The 25,116-nt window shown below is 66.7% G+C and overlaps 5 protein-coding genes across 12 annotated transcripts; 3 read left to right on the forward strand and 2 right to left on the reverse strand.

The window, feature by feature from the left end:
- Positions 1-125: 125 nt before the first annotated feature.
- LOC308053527 (VPS9 domain-containing protein 1-like) lies at positions 126-6,825 on the forward strand. 6 transcript variants are annotated; one of them, XM_080364871.1, is made up of 16 exons: positions 126-346; positions 627-699; positions 835-927; positions 1,031-1,193; positions 1,359-1,473; positions 1,639-1,701; positions 2,001-2,053; positions 2,153-2,240; positions 2,524-2,609; positions 2,687-3,171; positions 3,374-3,503; positions 3,581-3,774; positions 3,855-3,936; positions 4,034-4,141; positions 4,895-5,010; positions 5,278-5,423. In XM_080364871.1, exons 1-15 carry the CDS (start codon positions 230-232, stop codon positions 4,968-4,970), a joined length of 1,926 nt encoding a protein of 641 aa, XP_080220997.1. In that variant the 5' UTR covers positions 126-229; the 3' UTR covers positions 4,971-5,010; positions 5,278-5,423. The 6 variants fall into 6 exon arrangements, with proteins under 6 accessions (XP_080220997.1, XP_080220998.1, XP_080220999.1 ...); XM_080364872.1 differs by having other exon boundaries at positions 127-346; positions 4,037-4,141; XM_080364873.1 differs by having other exon boundaries at positions 127-346; positions 1,362-1,473.
- Positions 6,826-7,065: 240 nt separating this feature from the next.
- On the reverse strand, positions 7,066-10,813 carry CDK10 (cyclin dependent kinase 10). The gene is made up of 13 exons (XM_080364896.1): positions 10,644-10,813; positions 10,158-10,230; positions 9,859-9,930; positions 9,656-9,758; positions 9,418-9,499; positions 8,924-8,991; positions 8,679-8,731; positions 8,486-8,555; positions 8,294-8,353; positions 8,037-8,160; positions 7,823-7,962; positions 7,599-7,651; positions 7,066-7,526 (listed from the first exon to the last, which is right to left on the reverse strand). Exons 1-13 carry the CDS (start codon positions 10,752-10,754, stop codon positions 7,423-7,425), a joined length of 1,113 nt encoding a protein of 370 aa, XP_080221022.1. The 5' UTR covers positions 10,755-10,813; the 3' UTR covers positions 7,066-7,422.
- Positions 10,814-10,829: 16 nt separating this feature from the next.
- On the forward strand, positions 10,830-14,475 carry CHMP1A (charged multivesicular body protein 1A). Its single transcript, XM_080364902.1, has 7 exons — positions 10,830-10,913; positions 11,048-11,067; positions 11,581-11,658; positions 12,030-12,176; positions 12,734-12,862; positions 13,418-13,605; positions 14,345-14,475. The coding sequence occupies exons 1-7, from the start codon at positions 10,907-10,909 to the stop codon at positions 14,364-14,366; spliced, it is 591 nt and encodes a 196-aa protein (XP_080221028.1). The 5' UTR covers positions 10,830-10,906; the 3' UTR covers positions 14,367-14,475.
- A 716-nt stretch (positions 14,476-15,191) lies between these two features.
- On the reverse strand, positions 15,192-21,649 carry DPEP1 (dipeptidase 1). Its single transcript, XM_080364894.1, has 11 exons — positions 21,544-21,649; positions 20,951-21,182; positions 19,540-19,672; positions 19,285-19,417; positions 19,041-19,191; positions 18,859-18,928; positions 18,498-18,674; positions 18,334-18,418; positions 18,175-18,250; positions 17,885-18,020; positions 15,192-17,637 (listed from the first exon to the last, which is right to left on the reverse strand). Exons 2-11 carry the CDS (start codon positions 21,067-21,069, stop codon positions 17,467-17,469), a joined length of 1,251 nt encoding a protein of 416 aa, XP_080221020.1. The 5' UTR covers positions 21,070-21,182; positions 21,544-21,649; the 3' UTR covers positions 15,192-17,466.
- A 163-nt stretch (positions 21,650-21,812) lies between these two features.
- On the forward strand, positions 21,813-24,990 carry SULT2B1 (sulfotransferase family 2B member 1). 3 transcript variants are annotated; one of them, XM_080364897.1, is made up of 7 exons: positions 21,813-22,129; positions 22,374-22,547; positions 23,489-23,741; positions 23,892-24,018; positions 24,094-24,188; positions 24,264-24,444; positions 24,533-24,990. In XM_080364897.1, the coding sequence occupies exons 1-7, from the start codon at positions 21,969-21,971 to the stop codon at positions 24,646-24,648; spliced, it is 1,107 nt and encodes a 368-aa protein (XP_080221023.1). In that variant the 5' UTR covers positions 21,813-21,968; the 3' UTR covers positions 24,649-24,990. The 3 variants fall into 3 exon arrangements, with proteins under 3 accessions (XP_080221023.1, XP_080221024.1, XP_080221025.1); XM_080364898.1 differs by having other exon boundaries at positions 21,813-22,024; XM_080364899.1 differs by lacking the exon at positions 21,813-22,129 and having other exon boundaries at positions 22,348-22,547; positions 23,533-23,741.
- The last annotated feature ends 126 nt before the right edge of the window (positions 24,991-25,116 follow it).

A 25,116-nucleotide genomic window follows, 5' to 3' on the forward strand; every position in this document is an offset into this window, starting at 1 on the left:
GGGCCGTCGCCGGGGCTCGGGGGCCGCCGCGCTGGGGCCGCCCGCGGCCGCCAGGAACCGGCCGCGCCGATCGCGCTTCATCGCCGCCGCCGCCGCGGGCCCGGCCCGCCCCGCCCCGCCCGGCGCAGCGCCCCCCGCCGGACGGGAGGACCCCGCCGCCGGTCCGGCCCCGCCGCGCTCCGCCGGTGCCGCGGGCCCGATCGCGCCGTTCCGGGCGGCGGCCGCCGCCATGGCCGCGGCGGGCGGCGAGGGGCCCGCGGGGCCTCCCTGGGCGGGCCGAGCCCTGCAGAGCGCCATGAGGGCGGCCAGCGGCGCCCTGGAGATGGACAGCGCCGGGCGGCCGCGGGTGAGCGCGGAGCGGGCCGGGACCCTGGGGGCAGCGGGAGGGCCGGGGGGTGCCCCGAGGTCCCGGGCAGGCTGCGGGGTCTGGGGGTCCCCAGGCCGCCTCCCCTGAGCCCGACACCCCCAGGCAAGGGCCCGATCCTGCCCCCCCGCAGGGCCCGGCGGGCTGCAGGGGTCTCACCGGTGCTACCGGGGTTGCGGGCCCCGCCCCCCCGGCTGCCCCCTCCTGCCAGCGGGGCTGGGGCTGCCCGGGAGGGCCGCGGCTCACCCCTCCCCTCTGGCAGGAGGCCTACGTGGAGTACCTGAAGAGCATCGCCTTCATCGCTCAGGCCCTGCAGGAAGAGGCGGCGGGGACAGGTAGGGCAGGACCCCGGCCCCCGCAGCCCCCCGCAGCCCCCCTGCGCCTCCTGGCCCTGCGGGGCTGTGGGGCTGGCACAGCCGTGGTCAGCGGGTGCCCTGCAGGTGGCCCTGACACCCGGCATGTCCCCCCAGACGGGAGTGAGGTGGTCACCCCCGACACCCCCAAGATGCTGAAGCTGGCCGAGCAGTGCCTGGAGAGAGTCAAGTCCATCGCAGCAGCGCTGGGTGAGCGAGGGGTCCTGGGGTCCCGCTGTGGGGAGCCGGCCCCCCCCCCCGGGGCCAGGTTGGTGGGGGGGCACAGCTGACTCCTCTCTCATTCCCTCCCCAGGGAAAGCCCAGGCAAAACCGGCTGTGCAGGAGCGGGGTGGGGGCCCCACGCCCCTCCCCCGGCACCGCAGGGTCTTCTCGGACGAGGGGGGGAAGCTCTCTCCCTTCCTGCCGCCGGAGATCTTCCAGAAGCTGCAGATTGCTGAGGCGCAGAGCACACGGAAGTACGGGGGCTTGGGGGGACACGGGGGGCTGGCATCTGCCCCACGCCTGCCCAGAGAGGCCGTGGGGCTGGGGTGGGTCATCCCCAGGCTCCCGCTCTGCTGGGGGGCACGGCGGCGAAGAGGCCCCAGCGCGTGTCATGGTGGGTGCTGAGGGCTGGTCCCCAGCAGGGAGCTGACGCCGCTGGAGGAGGCATCTCTGCAGAACCAGAAGCTGAAGGCCGCCTACGAGGCACGGGTGGCGCGGCTGAACCCCAGCCAGGCCCTGCAGAAGACCTCCCTGGCAAGTGGGGAGCCCCGCTGGGTGGGAGGCTGGGGCGAGAGGACTGCTGCTGGCTGGGAGGGGAGGTGGTCCCCGCGGTGCCTGGGGGACCCTCTGCTCCATGCCTGCCACACTGGCGGCCGCAGGTTTTGGGCAGGTGACCCCAACGTGCTGTCTGCTTCGCAGACACTGTCCCTGCAGCGGCAGATGATGGAGAACTTGGTGATCGCCAAGGCTCGGGAGGAGACTGTATCCTTCCCGGCAGCAGAGAGCTCAAAGCGCCGGGCTCCGGCACAGCCCCACGTGCTGCCCAGGCGCCGGTGCCCTGTCCCTGCGCCGCAGCCATCCCACACAGGCTTTTGGGGTCCCGGTCCTGTCCTGCAACCAGCTGATCAGGGGGATGGAGGTGGGAGAAGGGCTGATCCTGGCCCCCAGGCTGCCATGGCTGTGCTGGGGCAGCGGGTTGTGCCAGGGTGGCAGGCAAGTGGTGCCAGCTGGGTGCCGCTGCGGTGCGGGGTCCCCAGAGCCTTAACTCTGCCGTGGCCCAGCTGCAGCGGAAAATGGAGGAGCGGCGGCTGCGGCTGCAGGAGGCTGCCAACAGGTGAGCGGGGATGTCACAGCCAGGACCCGGGGGATGTCACAGCCAGGACCCCGGGGTCGCGCTGGCAGGTGCCCTCACCCAGGACCGTTGCATCACCAGGAGGTTCTCCAGCAGCGTGGCCCTCACGCCCGAGGAGCAGGAGCAGAGAGCTCTCTACGCTGCCATCCTCGAGTACGAGCAGGACCATGTGAGTACGCGCTGGAGGCTGCTGCTGTGGGTGGCGTGGGGATAGAGGACCATGCTGTGGGTGCAGGATATGTGCTGTCCTTGGGTGCCGTGGAGCAAGAGGCCTTGGCACCCCTGGGTGCTGCTGGGGCAGGGTGCTGTGCCATCCCCAGGCGGAGTGGGGGCTGGATGCTGTGCCATGGGACAGGGTGCTGTTCTGTTCCCTGGCACTGCGGGGGCAGGAGGCTGTGCTGTGGGGCAGGGTGCCACGCCATCCCCACTGACCAGCTGTGGATGCTCACCAGGACTGGCCGAGGCAGTGGAAGGCCAGGCTGAAGCGGAGCCCAGCGGACCTCTCCCTGGTGTCAGGGCTCTTCTCCTGCCTCCTCAGGTAGTGCCGGGGTGGGAAGGGGCTCTGCCACGGCTGCTTGCTTATGCCCCCTGCCCACCCCCTCTCTCTGCTTCCAGCTTCCCCGAGCACCCCATCGCCCAGCTCCTGCGGCAGCTGCAGTGTGCGGTGTACGCCCGCCTGTACTCGGCCATCAGCCAGGGCACCGCCGACACCGCACCCGCCTCCCCCACCAGCCTCTCCTTCCTCTCGCTGGATGCGGGGGGCTCGCTGCTCACCGAGCCAGGGGGCCACCGCCTCCGGGCCTCCCGCAGTCTCCACTGCATGTTCTCAGTGCCCGAGCACGGCACAGCCGGGCTACGGCACAGCCTGTCCAGCATGCCCCTCACCGATGGCAGCCCCGGCACCCCCAAGGCAGAGGGTGGCTGGCCGGGGCCGGCAGCAGCCCCCCAGACCCCCCGGGAGAGCTCCTTCGAGGACCTGGAGCGGTTCCTGGCATCGCCCGAGGGTTGGGCCCCCGGGGAGCCCCCGGCCGGCCCCGGGAAGGAGATGGCACTGCCGGAGCAGCTGAAGGGCATCGTGCGGGACATCCACAATGCCATTGGTGAGCAACGGCTGCCGGGGTCGGGGGGACCCGCGGGGGCCAGGAAGGGGGTCTCCCCAGCCATGGGCTCTGTGGGGTGGGGAGGAGGGGCCCCCTGCACCCCATTGCTTTAGCTGGGGTGAGCTCGGGGTGCAGGGTGGGGAGGATGGGGGGGGTCTCACGTGCACCCATCAAACACGCTGCGTAACTTGTCCCTTCCCAGACAGGCTGCTGTCCCTGACGCTGCTGGCCTTCGAGGGGCTCAGCACTGCCGCCGGCAAGGACCAGTGCCTGGCCTGCCTGGAGGAGGCCTTCTTCCCGCCGCTCTGGGCCCCACTGCTGGCCCTCTACAGGTACCACGGGCCCTGAGCTGGGCCGAGCCAGGCCCCCCGGCCCCCGCCCCAGCAGCCCCTCGCCTCTCTGCCCGCAGGATTGTGCACCGGCCCCGCGAAGCAGCCCTGGCCCGGAGCATGGAGCAGCACCGGCACGCCAGCCCCGCCGACATGGGGCTGTCATCCCGGCTCTTCCCGCCAGCCCCTGGCTGCCCTGCGTACGGCTCCGCCATCGAGGACCTGCGGCTCATCCCGCTAGAAACCTGTCCTCGCAGAAAGCTGGAGTGCATCGGTGCGTAGTCGGGGGCTCTGGGCCGACGGGGGGGTCAGGGGGGTGGCAGGGTGATGCTCAGCACCTGCTCTGTGCCACAGTGCGAGCCCTGCGTGGCATCTGTGAGTGTGCCGAGGAGTACTGCGGTGCCCGGGACAGCCGGACCCCCACCTCTGCTGCCATGTGAGTATGGGGGGCACAGTGGGGAGCGGGGTGCTGGGGTGCCGGTGTGGGGCTGGGGGTTCCCGTGGCCACCGTGGCTGATGGTTCCTGTTGCCAGCAGTGGGGCGGATGACCTGCTGCCCATCCTGTCCTACGTGGTGCTGCAGACAGGGCTGCCGCAGCTGCTGCCCGAGTGCGCCGCCCTGGAGGAGTTCATCCACGAGGGGTAGGTGCCGGGGGTGCTGGGCCACATGGGCACCCCGGGGGGGGCACTGTCCCCGGAGCTGGAGGTGTGGGGATGGGAGCTGGATCAGAGTGTGGAGTGTGGCTGCTGTGGGCGCAGGGCTGTGGTGGGTGGCTGTGGCAGGTGGCTGTGGCGGTGTCCCAACCATGGCAGTGTCCTGGCCGCAGCAGTGGGGTGACTGTGGTGGTGTCCTGGCCATGGCGGTGGTGGTGTCCCAACCTTGGAGGTAGCATGGCCATAGCAGTGTCCCAGCTGTGGTGGTAGCAGTGTCCTGGCCATGACAGTATGGTGGCCATGATGGTGTCCCAGCCATGATGCTGTGGTGGCCATGGCAGTGTCCTGTGTCCTGCCTATGATGGTGTGGTGCCATGGCAGTGTCCCTGCTGTGATGGTGGCGGTGTCCCAACCATGGTGGTGCAGTGGCTGTGGCAGCGTCCCAGTCTGTGACAGTGGCAGTATCTCAGTGGTGCTGGTGTAGTGGCTGTAGTGGTGTCCTAGCCATGGTAGCATCGCAGCCATGGTGGTGGCAGCATCCCAGCCATGGCAATGCAGTGGCTGTGGCAGTATCCTGGCCATGGCAGTGTCCCAGCCGTGGCAATGCAGTGGATGAGGCGGTGTCCCAGCCAGGGTGGTGCGGTGGCCGTGGTGGCATCCTGGCCATGGCAGCATCCCAGCCGTGGCACTGTGGTGGCCGTGTCGGTGTCCCTGCGACGGTGTTGGCGGTGTGCGGTGCAGGTACTTGATCGGGGAGGAGGGGTACTGCCTGACGTCCCTGCAGAGCGCCCTGTCCTACGTGGAGTCCCTGCAGTGAGGCGGCAGCGAGGGACCCTCTCCCCGCCACCCACGGCCAGGTACTGCGCCCGTTCCCACGGCGGGGGGGTCCCCGTGGCCGGCGGACGTGTCGCCGGGGGTTGCCACGAGGGGTGCCACAGGGGGGTGCCGCTGGAGGTGCCCCCACTCCCGTCCTCCAGGGGGCGATGTCGACGCGGGGTCAACCCCGCCCGGGAGGCCACGCCCCTTCGACGTGACGTCAGCGGCGGGTGGCGCGGCGCGGGGAGCGGAAGGGGCGCCGGGACGGGACGGAGGGGAGCGGGGGGCTCACGCTGCTGCACCCGCAGGATGTGCGCGGGCTCGGCGCTGCGGCAGGAGTGCGGGCAGCTGTACCGGCAGCAGTACCGGCAGCAGTACCGGCGCTGCCTTGAGCGGGCGCTGCGGCAGGGCCAGGCCGGGGCCTGCTCCGACGCGTCCCTCGGCGAGCGGCTGCGGCAGCGGCTGCGGCGGGAGCCGGCGCTGCTGGCGGCCCTGCAGGAGGACGCCCCCGCCGTGCTGGCCGGCGCGCTGCGGGGCCGCGGGGACCCGGGGCCGGCGCTGCGGGGGCTGGCCCGCGCCTTCGCCCTGCTGGAGCTGGCGGCCGCCAACCTCTACCTCTTCCCCTGGCGCAGGGAGTTCGGCGCCGTCCAGGTGAGCAGGCGCTGCCGGCCGGTGCCCGCGGCGGGGGGCGCCCCGGGGTGCCGGCCCCAGCTGTGCCCCTGTTCTCCTTGCAGACCTTCTCCGGCGCCTACGTGCACCTGCTGCGCCCGGCGCTCCCTGAAGCCGACTTGGTGCGGAGCTTTGCCCGGCTGGGCTACCGACGCGACGGCCACCGCCTGGTCATCTCCCGGCTGCCCCCCGCGCCCGAGCTGCTCGCGGCCGCCTGCGGCTTTTTCGCCTGCCGGTTGGAGTGCGAGATCCTGGCGGAGGTGGTGCTGCGGCTGCAGCCGCGCCGGCTGCGCGCCGAGGAGCTGCTGGAAGCACGGCGGCTGGCCGGGGACCTGGAGGCCTGCGTGGAGATGCTGCAGCAGCTGGGGACCCAGTCCCAGGCGGCTGCCAACTGCGGTGACGGTGTGGATCTCTACCGGGAGATGCCGGCCAGCTCCGAGGACTCGGAGGGAGAGGATGCAGCCCCCCCAGTGCTGTGGAGGGACCCTGGCAACCCACGAGGTGCTGGGGATGTACCTGGGAGGGGCTGGGACCGCTGCGGAGATGGTGAGCTTGGGCAGGAGCCAGTGTCCTCCGCAAGCAACCCTGACCCGGACACCTCCTCTCACCTCTACCTGGACCAGGAGCTCAGCAGGGCCGGCAGCCCGCTCTCTGCCCTAGCCACGGGGAGCCAAGAACCCCAGACACCAGGGGAGCCCCAGGATTTGCCGCCTGCTGCCCCCCAGGAAGCCCCTGAGCTGCCCTGCTACCAGCTGCACTCCTGCCTGCGCCAGGGCGTGCTGCCCTCCTACTGCTGCACGACCTGCCGGCAGCTGCACACTGGTGCCTGCGCGGCTGGGCAGGCTTGCCGCACCCGCCACCACGGGCAGGAGCTGCGCAGCAAGAGGCAGCAGCGGCTCTGGCTGCAGCGGACAGAGGTGGACATGCTGCTGGCAGAAGGCTCCAGGCCCTGGTCCTAGCACCCTGGGGTGCTGGCTGTTCCCATTCCTCCCCACTTGGGAGGGGATGGGGACAACCACCGCTCGGCCCAAGAGACACCAGACTTGCTGTGCCCGGGGAGCAGCGGTGCCTGTGCCACGCTCTGCTTTGGCCCTGGGGCGGTAGGAGCCCGTCTGGCCCCTGCTCCAGCCCCGGCGCTCCTGCTGTAAACGGCTCAGTACATCTCAGTAAAGCATGGCTGCCTCGCAGTGTGGTGGTCTCATTCTGCCCTGCTGAGGGGGGGTCGGGGGATGCAAAGTCCATGGGGAAGGGACATAACCCACGGTGCCATCCAACAGGACGTTGGGCAGCAGCTCTCACCTCCCAGGAGTGGGGCTGGGCTCTGCTTAAGGCCGTTTCAGGGAGGCAGAGCCCAGGGGTGTCCTTGTCCCCGGAGCAGGGCCACCCGGCCCAGCAGGAGCTGAGGAACGAGGCAATTCACTCCCCACTGCTGGCAGGTGCTTTTATTGATGGCAAAGCTGGGGTGGCCCCACGCAGCCAGCACCGGCCGAGCCCCGGCCTCTCCCTGCTGAGCCCCGGGCCCCGTTGCCTGTCCCCTGCCACCAGCGCTGTGCTCGCCCAGCCACAGCTGGAGCCTGCCCAGCTCTGGGGCAGGAGACCACATGGGGTGGGGGTGGGTTGCAGCGCTCCCCTCCAACAGCCAGCCGTCCCCACGCCGGTGCAGGGAAGGAAATCCAATTCTGGAGCCATGCCGGGAAGGGATGGAGCCTATGGCGTTGGTGCTGTTCCACCAAGAAAAGCCATCACAGTTGGTGTGCACCATGCTTCCTCCCGCGGGACAGAGCTCAGGGCTTGCTGCGCTTCACCTGGCTCTCCGTCCCAGCGCTGGAGGTGGCTGCCCGCTTGTTGCGGTGGTGGGGGAAGGTGGGCATGAGCTCTGGCTCACAGGCTGCGGGGCAGAGGCCGGGGCGTCAGTGGGGCCCAGAGCATCCCAGCCCTGCCCCATGGGGCGTTTACTTACGCAGGGGCTTCTCCTTGAAGTAGGAGCTCTCCAGGCAGTCCTTCGCTGTTGCCCTGGGGGTACAAGGGGACATGGCAGGCACCCCTCCGAAGGCACTGACCTGCCCCCAGCTCTGGGGACGGCCTTGTCACAGGGGCCGTGGTGCCGACGGCTCCGTCTGTGGGCAGGTTTCCTCCCCTGCCTGCCCCAGGTCCTGCCCATGCAGAGCTGCCACCAGCTCTTACCGCTTCTTGGGATCATACATGAAGAGGAAGTTGAGCAGCCGCAGCCCGGCCTCTGACAGCCAGGGGAACTTGTGCTTGAGGTTGTTGTAGGGCTGCTTCCGCAGCGTGTACTGACTCACCAGGGGCAGTTTGGAGAAACCCTGAGGGGATCAGGGCATGAGGCAGAGGCAGGGGGAAAGGGCAGGGGGAGCGGGAAGCAGGGGACTGCTCTCACCGGCCAAATGTTTTCGTTGGGTGTCCCGAGGAGCTGCACAATAAGGTCAATCTGGTGGATCTCGGAGGTGCCCGGCAGCAGCGGCTTGTGGGCCAGCAGCTCGGCGAGGATGCAGCCCACAGCCCTGCAGAGCAGAGGACACCTAAGTGTCAGTGGGGGAAGGAGAAGCCCCTCCACTGACACCCCCCCCCAGTGTGGGTCTGCAGCCCCACAGGCCCCTGCCCAGCCAGCCACAGCACCTGCTGCCCCGCCCTTACCACATGTCAATGCTGGTGGTCTGGGTTGTCATCCCCAGCAGCAGCTCGGGTGCTCGGTACCTGTGTAGGAGACAGCACTGTCTCAAGGGGACCACGGTGGAGCTGGCACAAGCAAAGCGCCCGCTGCACTGCAAGGACTCAAGCGCATCACACCAAGCCAGCACAGCTTGGCCCCTAGCACTGGCCACTCACCACAGCGTGACGACTTTGGGGGTCATGGGCTTCGGCGGCATCCCGTAGGTGCGTGCCAGTCCAAAATCAGCTGCAACAGAGACTTGAGATCAGAAGGGAAGCAAGCTCCTCATTCTGACCGCATCACGGAGCGGAGGGAGAGCTGCAAGCACATCCGTGGCGAGAGCCGGACTGGCAGCTGCCGGTGGCTCACCTATCTTTACGCAGCCTTTGTCAGTCATGAGCAGGTTGGACACCTTCAGATCCCTGCCGGGGAACAGAGAGCTGCTGGTCAGTGCCGAACCCCCACCCAGAGCTACTCCACACTGTGCTGCTTGCTCCCAGGACACAGGGGCTGCAGGTGAAGGGTGCTGTGGTCCGAGGGCTCAGCAGGCTCCCTCCCACCAGCCCCTTCCCCCTGTGTCCCCTTTCCCGCTGTGCTCACCCCGCTGCTCCCACCTGTGGATGATGTAGTTCTCGTGAAGGTACTGCAGGCCCTTGAGGACTTGCAGGATGATGCACTTCACCTGGAGACAGAGAACAGAAGCACCAACCTCTCTGTGAGAGCAGCACCAGCCAGGCAAACCCTTGGAGGTTAAACTCACTTGGGTGCCCTGCAGTCTGCCACACCTGTCACTGCTCTGCAGTGCATCAGTCCCCATGTCCTCCCGGAGTAGCTCGCAGGCTGCCTGGGAGCATGTTTTCTCCCAACTCTGTTTCCCTGCCAGTTTGCTCCAGCCCAAAACCCAGCCTGAGAAGTCCCTGGAGCATTCTGTAAGAGCCAGCTAAGCCCAGGCTCCCCACGCAGCCCAGGAATCCCAGCTCACCTGGCACTGCCCAGCCCTGCTGAAGCCACAAGGTCCAGGGAGTCCACACCGGTGGCCAGTATGTTCTGGCTAGAGTAGCAGTACCCTTTCAGGGGTGATGTACCTAAAGCCCAGCACAACCTTTACCTGAGCCTCTGAAAAAGGTGTCTGCATGTTCTCCAGAAGGCTAGCTAGGTCCTGCTCACAGTAGCCCATCACCAGGAAAATGCTGTTATAGACAAGATGCAGTCAGGAGCCTCCCCCTAGACACCTCTCTGGTGCCCCAGTGCAGGTCTGTACTGCAAGAGGTGGCTCAGGGGACCGAGGTGGGTCTGAAAGGCCGAGAGGGCAGGAGACAATGGGAGGACAGAGCGGGGACTCTCACCTCTCCAGATGGTTCCCAACAACCACCTCCTTCAGCTCTACAATGTTGGGGTGCCGAAGCTGCAGGAGCAGGGTTATCTCCCGCAGGCTGCTGATAGGCATTCCTGCAGAAAGCAACTGCACGAGTGCCTCAGGCAGGGGCTGAGGACGCTCCCAGGACGCCATAGGAGCCACCCCCACCACAGCTCCCTGCTCCTCCATTACCGTCTTTCTCATTGTCCATCCGCACCTTCTTCAGAGCCACGGTCTCATCTGTCAGGGTGTCCCGGGCACGGTCTGGAAGAGCAGCACCGGCCACGCAGTCAGCACCAGCAAACAAACACTAGTTTTATCATGAGTCAGCGGGACCCCTGTGCTGATGAGCCACCCCCCCGCATCGGTTCCCCCAGTAGCAACCCCCAGCCCCACATGCTCTCACCACCAGGATGGAGGCAGGCGGGCCGCAGCCTACCCAGCAACCACCTCTGCCCCAGGCCTGGAGCGAGCAGTAACGCCACACTTACACACGATGCCATAGGTGCCCTCTCCGATCCGATTCAGTTTCTCGAACTCCTTCACGCTCCGGCATCTTCCCAGCTGGAAGCAAAGAACCACATCCCAAGTGAGGGCTGTTTCTAGGGCAGCCCTCAGGGTCTCTCACCAGCCTTCCCAGGGACACGCGACCTCGGGGGCAGGCTGGCACCCTAACCCACGGCCCCCCTCCCACCGGGCAGGCCGCCGGACCGCTCCGCTGCCTACGGGCCACACCAGCGTGACAGAAGCACGGCGGGCACGGCAGCCCGGGCAGCGGCTGGGGCAGGGGCGGCTCCCCCGGCCCCCTGCCTCGCACAGCTGCTCCTCGCGTCCCCGGCAGGGGCGACCTGGCCCTCGCTGCCCTCAGCAGGCCCCGGGCCCACCCGGCGGTCCCCAGGCCAAGGGGACCCTCCCCCCCAGCCCTGACACCTCCGGAAGACGCGAAGGCCCGCTCGGCCTCGGCCCCGGCCCCTCACCCGGTCGGCCGCTGGCACCTCGAAGAAGCCCTCGCCCCGCAGCCGCCGCAGCCGCAGCGGCTCCAGCTCCCCCTCGGCAGGGCCGCCCTCCGCCGGGCCGCCCTCCGCCATGCCGCCCTGCGCCGGCGCCGTGACCCCGCCGTGACCTCGCCCCGCGCTGGCCCCGCCCCCCGTAACCTCCCGCCAGGCGGCTCTCTCGCGAGAATTGGCGCGCGCAGCCCGGAAGCGGCGACGGTGGAACCCGGAAGCGGCGCCGGGGCAGGATGGACGGTGAGGGCGGGTGGTGAGGGGTCCCGTCGCGGCGGGGCTGGGGCTTGTCCGGGTGGGCGGCACCGAGGGCGGGGGCAAGCCGGGGCCGCTGCGGGGCCGCCGGTGCCTGAGGCTGCGCTCTCCTTCCGTTCCAGACACGCTCTTCCAGCTGAAGGTGAGCGCGGCGGGACCCTCCGCCTCCTCCGTCACGTATCGCCGCGGCCGGTTCCGGAGGGCCGAGGATGGCGTCCGCCCCTCCCCGGGAGGTGCCTGGGGACCGTTCCGCCCGCTGACTCACGCCTCGCCGGGGTTTCTCCTGCTGCGGCCCAGAACAGACGGAGGCCCCAGCCCGCGGGGACCCGCCTTCCCGGGGGCGCGGGGTGCCGGGGGAGCCCCGCCGGTGCCGGCGGCTGCGGGAAGAGGGAGCCTGATGGCCGGGTTTGTTCGTTGGGCCCGCTGTTCCCAGGCTGTTCCCGGTGTTTCGCTTCTTGGAAGATGGGAAAATGGATTGCCTGTTTACCGTGTGCTCTGGGAGCCTCCGGTCCTTGGGGGGGGTCCATCTCTTCGGTTCCCCCCCGCGGCCAGGGGGTTGGGGTGGCTGTGGGAGGCAGCTGGGGAGGCTCCACTTATCAAGCTCCCTGGTTCTGTGCCGTTGTATCCTGGCACTAACCTGTTGGTTTCTCTGCAGTTCACAGCGAAGCAGCTGGAGAAGCTCGCCAAAAAAGCTGAGAAGGACTCCAAGGCTGAGCAAGCCAAGGTCAAAAAGGTGGGTGGGACCTTGCCCTGTGCTGTGGGGAGTGGCTGGAGATCCTTCTTCCTGCCATGTTCCGCCAAGGGACTGGGGAAAGGGGCAGGTTCCCCTCCCCAGGCCTGACTGCACGCCAGCTCAGCCTCCAAGCGTTCCCAGAGTCCCAGGTTCCGAGAGTCCTATGCTCAGCTCTCAAATCCGCTGGCTGGATATGGGATGTTCCTGTGTCACTGAGAAGGGTTTATTTCCTGTTTAAGGACGTGCTCGGTGATTTGAGGGTCATAGGAGAGCTGTTTCCTGCTGGAAGCCTGTGAGGCAGAAACAGAGGGTGCTTGTTTATAAATCTGGGGTGGATTCTTTGTGTGAGTGGTTGTCCTTTGCCCTTCTAGGCCCTTCAGCAGAAGAATGTGGAGTGTGCTCGTGTCTATGCGGAGAATGCCATCCGCAAGAAGAATGAGGGGCTTAACTGGCTCCGCATGTCTTCCCGGGTGGATGCAGTGGCCTCCAAGGTCCAGACGGCCGTGACGATGAAGGGGGTAAGAGCCTCTGGGGATGTGAGGGGCTTTGAGAGGGGTCTGTGCCCTGCAGAGAGTGAACATTGGCTCTTCTCCTCTTGCTGCCTCAACCCATCTTGGACTTCCCTGTCCCCGCAGAGGATCCTGACAAGCCTTGCAGTTAGCTCAGACCCTCTCAGTCAGGTTCAGCCTCTGCAGAGCCCACCCAGACAGCCTCACAGCGGGGCTGCTTCATCAGGTGCTCACGCTAGATCCTTAACCTGTGGCTGCACAGAGGGAGAGGCTCGTGCCTGGAGCCTCTTGCTTTGTGGCGTGTATGAGGGTGGTGGGCTGGGGCCCGTCCCACCAGGAGCGCTGCCCGGGGTCTTTAGTGACTGCGTGTGGCTCAAGAAACCTGCAGCCAGGCTGAACCTGCAGAGAGCTAGCTGCAGTGTCCAGGGAGCAGGCTCTGTCCTGCCTCACGACACTGTTGATAGCATCTGAAATGGTGGCTTCTCTCTCGCTGACCTTGGTTTTTAATCTCAGCCGTTATCTGTCTTGCTTTTGGGGAGCATCTGTGAAGTAATCTTCTCTTGCAGGTGACAAAAAACATGGCCCAGGTGACCAAGGCCTTGGATAAGGCTTTGAGCTCGATGGACCTGCAGAAGGTGTCTGCAGTGATGGACAAATTCGAGCAGCAGGTTCAGAATTTGGATGTTCATACATCGGTAAGTGCCGGTGGCCTCTGAGGGGTCCGGGAGGGCTGGGAGCTGCTGGCTTTGGGGGGCGTGGGCTTCTCAATGTGAACCATAACACGCTGGCTCTGGGGAGAGGGCTGGGTCCCAGCTGCTTTTCAGGCTTCTGCAGCAGTGCTCTGTTCCCCTGGGGGGCTGCAGCCTCTGGTAGTGGGGAACCCCCTCGAGCTGTTACTGCCGTTCTGTTCTCTGTGTGGGGGCTGAGAGACACGCTGGGGAAGACGCATCACCACTGCTTGGTGGGGAAGGAGCTTGCCGTGCAAAGAGGCCTGCATGGATGGCAGCAGATGGGGAGGAGAGGGAGGGGGGCTGTGCCATGGCTAGCTGCTGCTCAGAGGGGGCCTGTGGCAGACCCAGACCTCGCACCCCTCCGCTGTAGCCCTGCTGTCAGGCTTGAGGCTGTTCTGGCTGGGAGTGCCAGTGGCACCGTGGGATCTGCAGCCAGTTCTTTGGGGGAAGAAGCTGGGCTGGGCTGAGCGGCTTTGGCCGGTGGGGCAGGGTGACAGGCTGTCTCTTGTCTCTGTGCAGGTCATGGAGGACTCCATGAGCTCTGCTACCACGCTGACCACGCCGCAGGAGCAGGTGGACAGCCTCATTGTCCAGATCGCGGAGGAGAACGGCCTGGAGATCATGGACCAGCTCAACCAGCTCCCCGAGGGGGCTTCGGCAGTCGGGGAGAGCTCGGTCCGCAGCCAGGAAGACCAGCTGTCGCGGAGGTTTGTTCTGTTCTGGGCCCTTCGCCTTGTGTTGAGGCAGCTTGCATCCTTCCCAGGGATCCCTTACCAACATGAAGGGAATGAGCGAGCCCATCGCGGCCGGCTGAGTGGGTGCTGAGCCCCGTCTCTTGTGCTCAGGCCAGCTGGAGCCCATCAGTCCCTGTGGTACCCTGCACAGGCAGGCGAGATGGTTGTTTGGGGCTGTGGAACCGCTTTGGGCGTGGGGGAGGGGGTGGCTTTTGGCCCTTGGCAGCGAGCTCTTATCGACAAGGTGCAGAACAGTCTCCCCCTGCTCGGTGCTGGCCCTCACGCAGCTGCTCTGGGAACGCTTGGCGCTGACCTTCAAACAGCCGGGAACAGGCTGTCTCCCTGGAACTGCCCCAGGAGCTGATGAGCTTCCTCTCCCCGTTTCCTCTCTGCTGCTCCCCACGCAGCCCCCACCCAAGCTGTCCCCAGCTCCTGGGAGAGGGGCCAGGTGGGCTGCAGTGGCACGGCACCCAGAAGAAAAGTCAGGAGCCCCTTCTCCGCAGTGCCTTGCCTGCATTGATGACCGACGCTTCGTGTTAACCCCAGGCAGCTGTGGCCGTGTGCTCCAGGGCAGGATTTCTTGCACCTCAACCACAAGCGGGAGGTTTCTGGGCAGGGGTGTTCTCTGCACACACCAGCTGGAGGGTCCTTCTGAGCCGCGGCTGTTCCCTGCTGCTCTCATGTCGGTTCCCTCTCGTGTTCTCCCTTCCAGGTTGGCTGCCTTGCGGAATTAAGGTCTCCTGTCACCCCTGTGGACTGCTGCCTCGCACTGGTGGTACGGCGTGTGGGGTGGAGGGGCCCAGGAATCCTTCCCCACAGCCTCTGCTACATCTTTGCTCTGACGTACTGGCCAGGCAGAGTCGGCCACCCCCTCCTCCAGGAGCACATCCCCAGCCCTGCCTGCCTGCGTTTAGACTCTTCTTTTTGGGTGTGACGATGACTATTTTTCCCAGAGCAGGCAGCGATCCTGGCAGGGGGGTTCTGAGTTCTGAGCAGATACAGCCTCTCTCTGGGCTTGAGGGACGCTTTGCTGGTTCTGATTTCAGGGTGTCTTTCATTTGAGGGTCGCTGCTGGTTTCTGACAGTGTCCCACGATGCAGTGTCCCACTCCTGGTTTAACACTGAAGGAATCCTGGAGGCGGGTTGCTCTGTCTTCTGGGGCGCAGCTCGCCTGACTCCGTTGCACGCCTCTGTTATCTGTTTTAGAGCGGGTCTCTGAGCTGTGGACTGCGTTCTCCTCGGGGCCCACAGCACGGAGCTCCTTCCAAGAAGCAGGGAGATCCCTGTGGGGCTGCCTTCCTCTTGCAGTGCTTTGGGAAGGGTTGTCTTCCTGGCTGTGGTGGTTCTGGGAAGGTTAGTGCCTTGCAGGGAGGGGAGGTTGCGCTGTGGTATCTCTTCCCTCGCAGTGATCTTCCCGAGCCACAGCTGGGCGCCCTGCTTGTGGACTTCACCTTGCCAATCGCTAGCTTCTTGTCCTGCCAGGCCAAACCTCCCTGGAGCTTTGTACCACAAAGTGACCTTTGAAACGCTTGTCCTGCCCTGCGCGAGCCTGTGTGTGTAAATCCATGCGTTCCTCATCGCCAGCCGCTGCAGTCTGGAAATGGTTATCCAGGCCCCGACCTCCCGTGTGGGCCAGTCCCTGCCCCGTGTCCAGCAGCTGGGAGCTCCCAGGCTCACAGCCGTGGTGGCCACAGCCTTGTTCCCAAATGTCCCTCGGTTGGCTGGGTGTGATGGTAAATGCTAAACCATCCTGAGAGTGTGTCCGCCTGTGCTGGCTGTGGCTCGTTGCCTCTGTCTCCTCCATGTCCCCACCTTGCTGCATCTGCTCTGTGCCGCTGGCGCGGGGTGAGCGGGGGCTGCTTCCCCTGTCCCCTCTCTCACTGCTTGTGGGGAATCCTGGCTGCTTGTCCCTTGGACCCTTCCCCATGGGGCCGAAGTTTTCTGTCCCCTTTGTTACTCTGTGACTTCTAGTCACCGCCGTGGTGCCAGACTGATGGGAAGCTCGCTGGGAAGGAAATGTTTCCTTTGGCTCTGCCGAGGAGGCCCTTTGACCTCCTTGCCACGGACTGTAAATGAGGGCCGGGTGGCTGCCGGGGCCGTGCCAAGCCGTGCCAGCCAGGGTGGGCAGCAGGTCCCGCTGCAGCAGGGCAGCTCTGGTTCATTGCTTTTAAGGGGGATTTTAAGGCATCACAGCTGCTGCTTTGGGCTGTGCTGAGAGGAGGGGGGGGCAGCTCCCTCCGGCTCCCCGTGCCGCCAACTCGCTGCAGGCCAGGGGCCATCTCCCCAGCACTCGCAACACAAACACTTTTCACTGTTGATTATTTCTTCTGAGTTCAGTGGCCTTGGCAGTGTCTCATGACTGACAGAACCTTCTTCCCCGACACGTGCTGGCAGGGGTGCAGGGTGCTTGCCCGTGGAGGGGGCTTTGGCTTACAAAGTCACTTGAGCATGGTGAAGTGTTGGGCCTTGTGCCACCTCCCGCTGGGCTGGGCAGAAAGCAGGAGCCCTCCTGGAGACTTGTGCCCACACGGTGGAGCGGGGCTGCTGCTGGCTCCTGCTCCCCTGCACAGGTGGCACCCGTGGGGCTGGGGGCCGGGACGTGCCCTGCAGCCCAGGGAGCCCCTGCCCTGGACCCGCTCCCCATTTCGGTGTGATGTTTCTCTGTGGTTTGGTTTTTTTTAAGCTTGTCTCATTTGCCACGCCCCTGTTGATTACCTTTTGCTCTTTTCAATAAATGATCCCTGAATATCCATTGTGCTGTGGCTAGGGCTTCAGGTGCAAAGAGGGGGGGCTGTGGTCCCCTCTGCCTGTGGCACAGCGTGAGGGCTGTGCCCTGTCCCCGGCCGAGCACCCTTGGCTGCCCACCTCTGGGATCACTGCCTCCAGGGGTGCCGGAGGGGAAGTGCCCCCCACACCTCCCCTGCAGGGACCAGTTTCCTTCATGTGGCCAAGCTGGGAGGAACCAGGGTGCACAGGAGCCACTGCGGCCCCAGTGCAGGCACCACCGGCTCACCGGAGCTGCTGGCTCCAGTCGAGCTCCTTTTCCCCTGCCCAGCTCTCTGCGCCCTTCTCCAGCCCCCGTGGGGAGATCCCCACTCGTACCCCACAGCGGGAGCCCCAGTGCTCCCCATCCCGGTCCTGCCCCCGGCACCCGCCGATAGCGGCTTTGCCACCGGGACTGGTGGCTGTGGTTGCCATCCCAGCAGGGACCGGGTGCGTCCCTTCCCGGTGCCCGTCCCTTCCCGGTGCCCGTCCCTTCCCGGTGCCCGTCCCTTCCCGGTGCCCGTCCCTTCCCGGTGCCCGTCCCTTCCCGGTGCCCGTCCCTTCCCGGTGCGGGGCTGGCAGACAGGCTCTGTGCCTCAGCCAGTTTGTGAATGCCACAGGAAGACGGCTTTCCTTCTTCTGCCTGTTTTCCTGGTGCCCAAAGCCGCCTCTGCTCTGAAGACCGGCTGTTCCCAAATGTGAGAGGAAATTACTAAGAAGATAATTGAGTAGGCAATTAATTAGCTAATTATTAGTGTAAGCATCCTGTGGAGGCAGCCCTACAGCCACCTTGGCCGCGCGTTGCAGTGATGTGTCGCTCCCCTGGTGCGGTTACTGCTTCCCGCTGTCCCGGGGTGGGCACCCACTGGGGCAGCTGGCAGGGTGGCGGCGTGGCCGGTGATGTGCCAGGGTGGCTCACAGCCTCCCGCTGGGAGCAGGGCAACGGGGCCGGTGGTCCCCGCAGGGCCCCAGCACGGGTGTGTGCTGCCAGCAGTGCTCGAGGCACAGCTTTATGTCGCTCGTGGTGCCGGCGTGCAGGTGGGAAGGGGCAGCAGGGCAGGGGGCCGGGTGCTAGGGGAGCAGGGAGCGCAGCAGGGCCAGCGCCAGCGCCAGGGCTGCCGGCAGGAGTTGGGCTGTGCCAGCACCGTTGCCGTACCCGTAGCTGGTCCTGCACGTCCCCTCCAGCTCCTCAAAGGCGATGGGAGTCTCACGGGCAGCCGTGCCTTGCAGGCTCATCTTCACCTGCGAGGGGGACAGGGTGGGTTGCAACAAGGGGCTGTCCCGGTGCCCCACGCAGCCCCTGTCACCTTGCATATCCCTGTGCCATCCCAAGCCCTGAACGTCCCCAGCCCCCATTCATCCCCTACCCAATGTGTCCACGTGCCACCTCGTGTCCCCATACGTCCGAGTGCCATATGTCTTGATGTCCCACTTGTCTCCGCCATTCCATGTGTTCCCGTGCCCTCTGTGCTCCCCATGCTCTGCTCACCTCCTCCACCTTCTTGAGGACGCGGAGCAGGTTCAGGGACAGGGCCGCCTTCACCTCTTCCTCCGTCCAGTTCCTTGCCAGCAGCTCAGCCACCAGTGCGGGGTATGTGGAGACATCCTCCAGGCCAGTGGGGACCCTGTGCCACCCCACAGCTGTACCGGGGGCAGGTGGCCCCCATCTCCCACACCACCCAGTTACCCACACAGGGCACAAGGGAACCCCCAGCATCGCAAGTGAGTCCCCATGGCCAGGGACTCACTGCCCTGTCCCGTGCCCATCACCCACTTTACCTTGTGACCCCATCGTAGTCCCCGCCGAAGCCAACGCACTGGGCACCAGCCACCTTCTTCACATGGTCCATGTGGTCTGTGGGTGTGGAGGGGCCGGGGTGAGCGGTGCTGGCAGGGGGAGACACTGCCACCCCCCACCCACCCGGGGACCCACCTCACCTGCAACATCAGCCAGCGTGGCCTTGTCCGCGCAGGTCACGTACTCATTGTAGAAGTTGACCATCACCAGGCTGCCTGTGGCACCCTGGGGGAGAGGTGGCCCTGAGCCCTGTGGCCCCCGCCACCGGCACCCTCCCCGTTCACAGCTGTGCCCCAGCGCTCACCACCATTGCCAGCACATCATCAGGCACGTTGCGGCGGTGCGGGCAGAGCGTGTAGGCGGACGAATGGCTGAAGATGACGGGGGCTTTGGAGAGGCTCAGCACAACCTTCATTGTCTCCACTGAGACATGGGCCAGGTCCACGATCATGCCCAGGCGGTTCATCTCCTCCAGCACCATCTGCGGGGATGGGGTGGCTGAGGGTGCATGAAGGGTTGTGGCAGCCCTGCATGGGGGGCACTGTGCACCCGGCACACCCGCTGCCGGGCTTAACAACCCGGCAAGAGGCTGGGGGTGCCAGTACCACAGCCCCCCCCCCCAGCTGCTGCTCCTGGACATCACTGCTGACACTGTCCCCACTCACCTTCCCGAAGGGCGAGAGGCCATGGTGCACGGCTGGCTCGTCCCCGGTGTCCACCAGCCAGTTGTCAGCCCTAGGGAGCAGGGAGAGCATCAGGGGGGACCCCCAGCCACATGCCCCTGCCCAGCTGCATGACCTGTCCCCCCCACACTGGCCCTGTCACCCCATCCCCCACCAAGGACTACCAAGGGGTGTTGCAGCTGTGGGTGAGGGTCATGTAGCGGACGCCCAGGTGGTAGAAGGTGCGCAGGACGCCCAGGCTGCTGTCGATGGAGTGGCCGCCCTCCACCCCGATGAGGCTGGCCACCTTCTTGCTCTGGAAAGCCTGCTGGATGCCTGCAGGAGGTTGGGGAGCATCAGCGGGGGGGGGGGGAATGGGGGTACCTACATCCCCTGAGGCACCCACATCCCGGCCCTGTGCCCGCTCACCAGTGCTGTCAACAACGCAGGCGAAGGTCTCCGGGTAAAGCTGGCACATGCGGTGCACCACGTCGATCTGCTCCAGCGTGCGCTTCACTGCGTCCTTGTTCTGCGTGTCACAGGGCACGTACACCGACCAGAACTGTCCGCGACGGCAGCCGGTGAGCACAGGGACCCCAGACCAGTGCCCACTGCCACCCGCCCCAGTGCCCTCCCTGGTGCCCCCTGCCCATCCCGGTACCCCCACCAGCCTCGCCATCCCACCTGCCCGCCCACGTGCCCGCGGCGCAGTTTGGGGATGTTGGTGTGGGTGTCGTTCAGCAGCATGAGGTTGGCCTCTGGCAGCCCCAGCTGGTTGTTGAACCTCTCGAGAAGCTGCCAGGGCAGGTCATTGTGCCTGGGCAGGGGAGAGAGCGGGAGTGAGGGGCCGTCTGTCCACCTGTCCATCTGTCCAGCCAGCCTCCTGGCTGCCCATCTCCCTGCCTGGCTGACCACCCATTCCCCACTCAGCTGGCTGTTGTTCCTTCCATCTACCTGTCCTTCCTTCCACCCATCCATCCATCCACCCATCCATCCGTCCGTCCGTCCATCCATCCATCCACCCACCCATCCGTCCGTCCGTCCATCCATCCACGTTGCAGCACAAGCTATCAGGCTGTAGCAAGGCTTTTACCATCAGTCAGATTCTCCTGTCCATGCTGTTTATCCTTCCTCCAGAGACCAAACCACACCACTCCCCCTCCATCTGACCACCCATCCCCCACCCCTCAGTGCCATTTAACCACTTAGTGGGAACGAGCTACACCTGTACATCATCCATGTCAATCAACCCACTGCCCTCGAGGCAAGGCCACAGCTGCATGTTATCAGTGCTGATCAACCCTCCGCCTTCACTCCTCTACACATCCATCCCTCCCTCCATCCCTCCCTCCATCCCTCCCTCCATCCATCCACCCACCCACCCACCCACTGGTCCATCTGCCCACCCATCTGTGCCTGCTGCCCAGCCAGGAGCTAGGGACAGGTCACTCCCAGGGACAGCCCCCCGTGAGACCCCCTTTGCTGGCTGGCAGGAGCTGGGGGCCGGCCGGGGATCCTCCATGCACCCCTCCACATACCACCCCGCTCAGTCCCTGCTCCCGGCGGAGCCAGCCTGGTGTCCCTCCAACAGGGATGTCACCGGTACCGCCGTGGGGCTGTCGCCACCACAGGGATGCAGGGATGTCACTGCCATGCGGCGTCCCACACCCAGCAGTGTCACTGGGGAAGTGCTGGGCGCCAGCCGCACGGGCCAGTTCCCATTTCTCCCCTCCTGCATCACGGTCCCCACATGCCATGGCTCCCCCTGGCCCGTGCCCCCTCCCAGGGGCCGTGGGACCCCAGCCTCCTGAGGGCTCCAGCATGAGACTGGGGACATTCCCTAGGACATGGCCCGGCTGGACCCGCTCACCCCGAGCAGGAACTTCCCCGGTGCAGCCTCGTGCCCGCTTCCCGGCATCCTGCCTGCTGCTGGCCCGGTGCACCGCCCGGGGATCCCCTCGCTGTGGCCCCGCGGTGCCCGGCACCGGGATCTCCCCACAGGGCCCTCCCCGCTGGGGTTTTCTGGCTGGGTTTTTTTTCGGGGAGACCCGCAGGGCGGCCACGCACGCCATGGAGCCAGGCAACCTTTGCTCACCCGTCGATGACCGGCGTGGTCATCATGATGCGTTCAGCCTCTTCCCGGTGATGCTGCCCGGCGCAGGGCAGGAGCAGGCGCAGCACCAGCGCCAGCGCCAACACGCTACCGCCCGGCATTGTTGGCTGCCCGGCGCTGCTGGCGGACGATCTGGGGTGACCTGCCACCGCCACGAGGCTGCTGAGTGCACGCACCGGGGCAGCTGCCCCAGCTCACCGTTCGTCCTCGCCCGCTGTAAATAAATAACCAGGAGACGCAGCCGTAACCCCACCCCGTGCACCCTGTGCCGTGGCCCTGGCAGCGCCCGGGCACCAGGACGGCACGGCACAGCCTCCCCCAGCCGGCCCCGGGCAGCAGGGCCGTGCCGTGCCGTGCCGCATAGCTGCGGTGACGCTCCCAGCCCCTCTAATGCAGCCCAGATTTTTTTCGTTGGGAAAGTGCCGGATCCATCCCCGCCTAGGCCTCCCCAGCGCCGGCACCCGCCGGCATCCCCATCCCAGGGCCGGCACCCACCGGCACACCGGGTGGGTGCTGGCACTGCCAGCACCCCCACGGCCGGTGGGCAAGCCCTGGCACCCCTGTTCCCCGCTCACCCTGTCCCCGGGATGCTGGGACAGCCGCTGCCTGCGATGGCTGTGAAACGCATGTTCCGGCTTGTGTGCCGGCGGCGGGGCTGGGACGGGCTCCGGCCACCCCAGAGCCACCCCCTGACATGGCGGCGGGTGCTGGGGAGCAGCCAAGTGCCGGCACACCCCGTGGCTCAGGCCGTCCCACCATGGAGGGGCTGGGGGGCAGCAGCCAGGATGGCCCAGCCCTGGCGTGGGGCTGCCGATGGTGCCCCACACGTGCCGGTTCCCCCCGCTCCACCGCCCTGCTGCAGCGCTGGGGGGGAAACTGAGGCACCTCAGGTGCTCAGCCCGGCGCCCGCGGTGGGGGCACCCCGGCTGGCTCCCGCGGGGCTGCAGTGTCACGCGTGGCACATGGCACGGTGGGGCTGCCCACACGGAGCCACGTGGAGATGTCCCGCCCTGCTCCTTGTCCCAGGGCGCGCCGGGGTGGCAATTCCTTCCTCAGGTACGTGAATCCCTTCCTCTGGCACGTGCTGGGGCCTGCGTGTAGGGCTGGCACCCCCCGCTCAACGCGGGCTGCTGGGGTCCCCGACACCCTTCCCACCTCCCGGTGAGTGGGGTGTCCCGGCCCCCCGGCTCTCCTGGCTGCGGGGGCAGGTCTGGCTGTGTGGGACCCCCATCCCACCCTGGGGGTCCCCAGCACCGGGCTGCCCCGCAGCCCCCCGGCCCCGCAGGCAGCGCTCTCCCGGCGATGGCCCCAGCATGGCCGGATCCCTGGCCCCCCGGCAGGAATGTGCCGGGGGGGCCCAGCCTCCTGCCCGCTGGGACGGCTTCCTCTTTTCCCGATATATAAGGCCGGTCGCCAGTGCGTCCCCGCAGCGGCTGGGCCATGGAGCGGATGGAGGTGACAGAGACCTTCGCCGGCATCTCCCTGCCCGGCCACCTCCACACCCAGGAGTCCCTCAGCTTCGCCGCCACCTTCCCCTTCCGCCCCACCGACGTGGTCATCGCCACCTACCCCAAATCGGGTGAGGGCTGGCAGGGCAGGGGCAGCCAGGGGCGAGGAGGGGGTCTGGCAGGGGTGGGCGACTGGGAGGGGACCCAGGTGGGGGAGTCAATGAGGCTAGGGACCCCCAGGTTGGAATGGGGGGGGGGGGGCACAAGCTTGACGCCAGGACTGGGAGCTGCCTGCGTGGCTGGGAGGTGGCAGGGCTCGGGGCTAGCCCCCCGCCAGGCAGGACACCCCCGGCTCCCGCTGCCCTGCAGCCACTGCCCCCCCTGAGCACAGCGCAGGGAGCCCCGGCCGCCAGCACCCACCCTGCCAAAGCCCCTGCCCTGCGGGTGGGGGGCAGCCACCCCAGCCCCAGGTTGGCCCCAGCCCCAGGCTGGTGTGACTGGTGGGGGCGCTGGGGGTCCCACATGGCACTGCCAGCTCAGCTGGCACTGCCACATTATGCCATGCCGAGCCATTCAATGCTGTGCTGTGCCATACCATGCCATGCTCTGCCCTGCTGTGCCGAGCCATGCCATGCAGTGCTGTGCCATGCCATGCCATGCCTTGCCATGCTGTGCCATTCTGTGCCGAGCCATGCCATGCCATGCAGTGCTGTGCCATGCCATGCCATGCCATGCCTTGCCTTGCCATGCTGTGCCATTCTGTGCCGAGCCATGCCATGCAGTGCTGTGCCATGCCATGCCTTGCCTTGCCATGCTGTGCCATTCTGTGCCGAGCCATGCCATGCCATGCTCTGCCCTGCTGTGCCATTCTGTGCCGAGCCATGCCATGCCGTGCTGTGCCATGCCTTGCCTTGCCTTGCCCTGCTGTGCCATTCTGTGCTAGGCTATGTCATGCCACACCGTGCCATGGCGCACCGTGGTGAGCCATGCCATGCCATACTATACCATGCCATGCCGTGGTGTGCTGTGGTGAGCCGTGCCGTGCCACGCTGTGCCATACCATGCCACACAGTGCCCTGCGCAGGGCTGGCGCTGCCCTGACCCCCACCTCCCCAGGCACCACCTGGATGCAGGAGATCCTGACGCTGCTGTTCAGCCGCGGGGACGTGCTGCCGGCCAAGACCATTCCCAACTGGGAGCGGGCGCCCTGGCTGGAGCAGATCTACTTCAGGCAGGCGCTGCAGGACACGGCCACCCGCCGGCTCATCACCACCCACCTGCCCGCCCGCGTCCTGGGCCCTGCCCTGCAGCACAGCAAGGCCAAGGTGAGGTGGGTCTGGGACGGTCCCGGGGGGTCCCCGCAGGGGCATCCCATGCCCACAGGGCTTCCCACAGCCAGGGTGATTGCCGGGGCTTTCTGAGCAGGGTGGTGGGGAATCCCCCCTGGCCATGGGGCTGACACCATCCCCTGGCAGGTGATCTACGTAGCCAGGAACCCCAAGGATGTCGTCGTCTCCTTCTACCACTTCCACCGCCTGGCCAAGTTCCTGCCTGACCCCGGCTCCTTTGATACCTTCCTCACACGGTTCCTTGAGGGCACAGGTAAGGGCTGGGGGGGGTCCCCGGCACCCCAGGGCTCGGCCATGAGGCCCCCCACCACTCCCTGCCTCCCTGCAGTGCACTATGGCTCCTGGTTCGACCACGTCAAGGGATGGCTGGGCCAGCGGCAGCTCCTAGACATCTTCTATGTCACCTACGAGGAGCTGCACCAGGTGAGCCCTGGCGTACCCGTGTCCCCATCCCCGTCCCTGCTGGCTGCCCGGGGCTGACCGGTCCCTGCACCACAGGACCTGCGCGGCACAGCGCAGCGGCTCAGCACCTTCCTGGGCTGCCCCCTGGGGCTGGAGACGCTGGGAGCCCTGGAGCAGCACTGCAGCTTTGCCACTATGCGGGACAACGTCATGGCCAACTACACCCTCATCCCCACCGAGATCATGGACCACAGCCAGGGATCCTTCATGAGGAAAGGTGAGGTGGGGGAGGACGTGACAGGGGACACGGGGGGCACTGGCCCCAGCTGCAGCCCCCCTGCTGCCCCATCCCCTCTGTCCCACAGGAGTGGTGGGCGACTGGCGCGACCACTTTTCCCCCCAGCAAAACGCCCTCTTCAACCGCCTCTACCAGGAGGAGATGGGGGACTTGGAGCTGCCCATGTGCTGGCCCATGGCCTGAGGGGCTGGGGGGGCCGGCATCGCTCAGCCCTGTCACTGCACAACACGATGGGTCCCCCACCCGCCCAGGTGCCCTGCATGGGTAGCCCCCCAGCACCCCCATAACTTATAGACCCCCATGCATCGCCCCAGGGGCCAGGACTGCGGCACAGCAGGGGGTCTGGCATGGAGCAGGGGTGGGGGGACACTGGGTGCATGACACCTCCCTGGGGATGGGGGACTTTTCCGGCCATCCATCGTGGCCATTCCTGTGGCCTTCCTTACACCGGGGCAGGAGTGCCTGGCCGTGACCCCCCTTCCGCCCGGCCTGCCCTGCGGAAATAAATATTTATTGCTGTTTCCAGCCAGGCAGCGTGTTCCCACGGGTGCGGGGTGGGAAGTGAGTGGCGCCGGCAGTGCCGGGGGTGGGAAGTGCCTGGCGTTATCAGGGGCCGCTCTGGGTAGGGCCCCATCCCCAGGGACCCTCTCT

This window comes from Falco punctatus, assembly GCF_963210335.1.
Source record: "Falco punctatus genome assembly, chromosome: 14".
Lineage (NCBI taxonomy): Eukaryota > Metazoa > Chordata > Aves > Falconiformes > Falconidae > Falco > Falco punctatus.

Excerpts from the sequence above, each read along its gene's own strand:
- LOC308053527 (XM_080364871.1), top strand. The coding sequence starts at position 230 with ATGGCCGCGGCGGGCGGCGAGGGGCCCGCGGGGCCTCCCTGGGCGGGC. Across the intron at positions 3,172-3,373 it reads GGACATCCACAATGCCATTG|ACAGGCTGCTGTCCCTGACG; the intron begins GTGAGCAACGGC and ends GTCCCTTCCCAG. Across the intron at positions 4,142-4,894 it reads GAGGAGTTCATCCACGAGGG|GTACTTGATCGGGGAGGAGG; the intron begins GTAGGTGCCGGG and ends TGTGCGGTGCAG.
- CDK10 (XM_080364896.1), bottom strand. The coding sequence starts at position 10,754 with ATGGCGGAGGGCGGCCCGGCGGAGGGCGGCCCTGCCGAGGGGGAGCTG. Across the intron at positions 9,759-9,858 it reads GATGGACAATGAGAAAGACG|GAATGCCTATCAGCAGCCTG; the intron begins GTAATGGAGGAG and ends TGCTTTCTGCAG. Across the intron at positions 7,963-8,036 it reads CCAACGAAAACATTTGGCCG|GGTTTCTCCAAACTGCCCCT; the intron begins GTGAGAGCAGTC and ends TGATCCCCTCAG.
- CHMP1A (XM_080364902.1), top strand. Across the intron at positions 11,659-12,029 it reads AGCAAGCCAAGGTCAAAAAG|GCCCTTCAGCAGAAGAATGT; the intron begins GTGGGTGGGACC and ends TTGCCCTTCTAG. Across the intron at positions 13,606-14,344 it reads GAAGACCAGCTGTCGCGGAG|GTTGGCTGCCTTGCGGAATT; the intron begins GTTTGTTCTGTT and ends TCTCCCTTCCAG.
- DPEP1 (XM_080364894.1), bottom strand. The coding sequence starts at position 21,069 with ATGCCGGGCGGTAGCGTGTTGGCGCTGGCGCTGGTGCTGCGCCTGCTC. Across the intron at positions 19,418-19,539 it reads GCGGGCACGTGGGCGGGCAG|TTCTGGTCGGTGTACGTGCC; the intron begins GTGGGATGGCGA and ends CGTCGCGGACAG. Across the intron at positions 18,021-18,174 it reads GACTACGATGGGGTCACAAG|GGTCCCCACTGGCCTGGAGG; the intron begins GTAAAGTGGGTG and ends GGGGTGGCACAG.
- SULT2B1 (XM_080364897.1), top strand. The coding sequence starts at position 21,969 with ATGTCCCGCCCTGCTCCTTGTCCCAGGGCGCGCCGGGGTGGCAATTCC. Across the intron at positions 24,189-24,263 it reads CCTACGAGGAGCTGCACCAG|GACCTGCGCGGCACAGCGCA; the intron begins GTGAGCCCTGGC and ends CCTGCACCACAG. Across the intron at positions 24,445-24,532 it reads GGGATCCTTCATGAGGAAAG|GAGTGGTGGGCGACTGGCGC; the intron begins GTGAGGTGGGGG and ends TCTGTCCCACAG.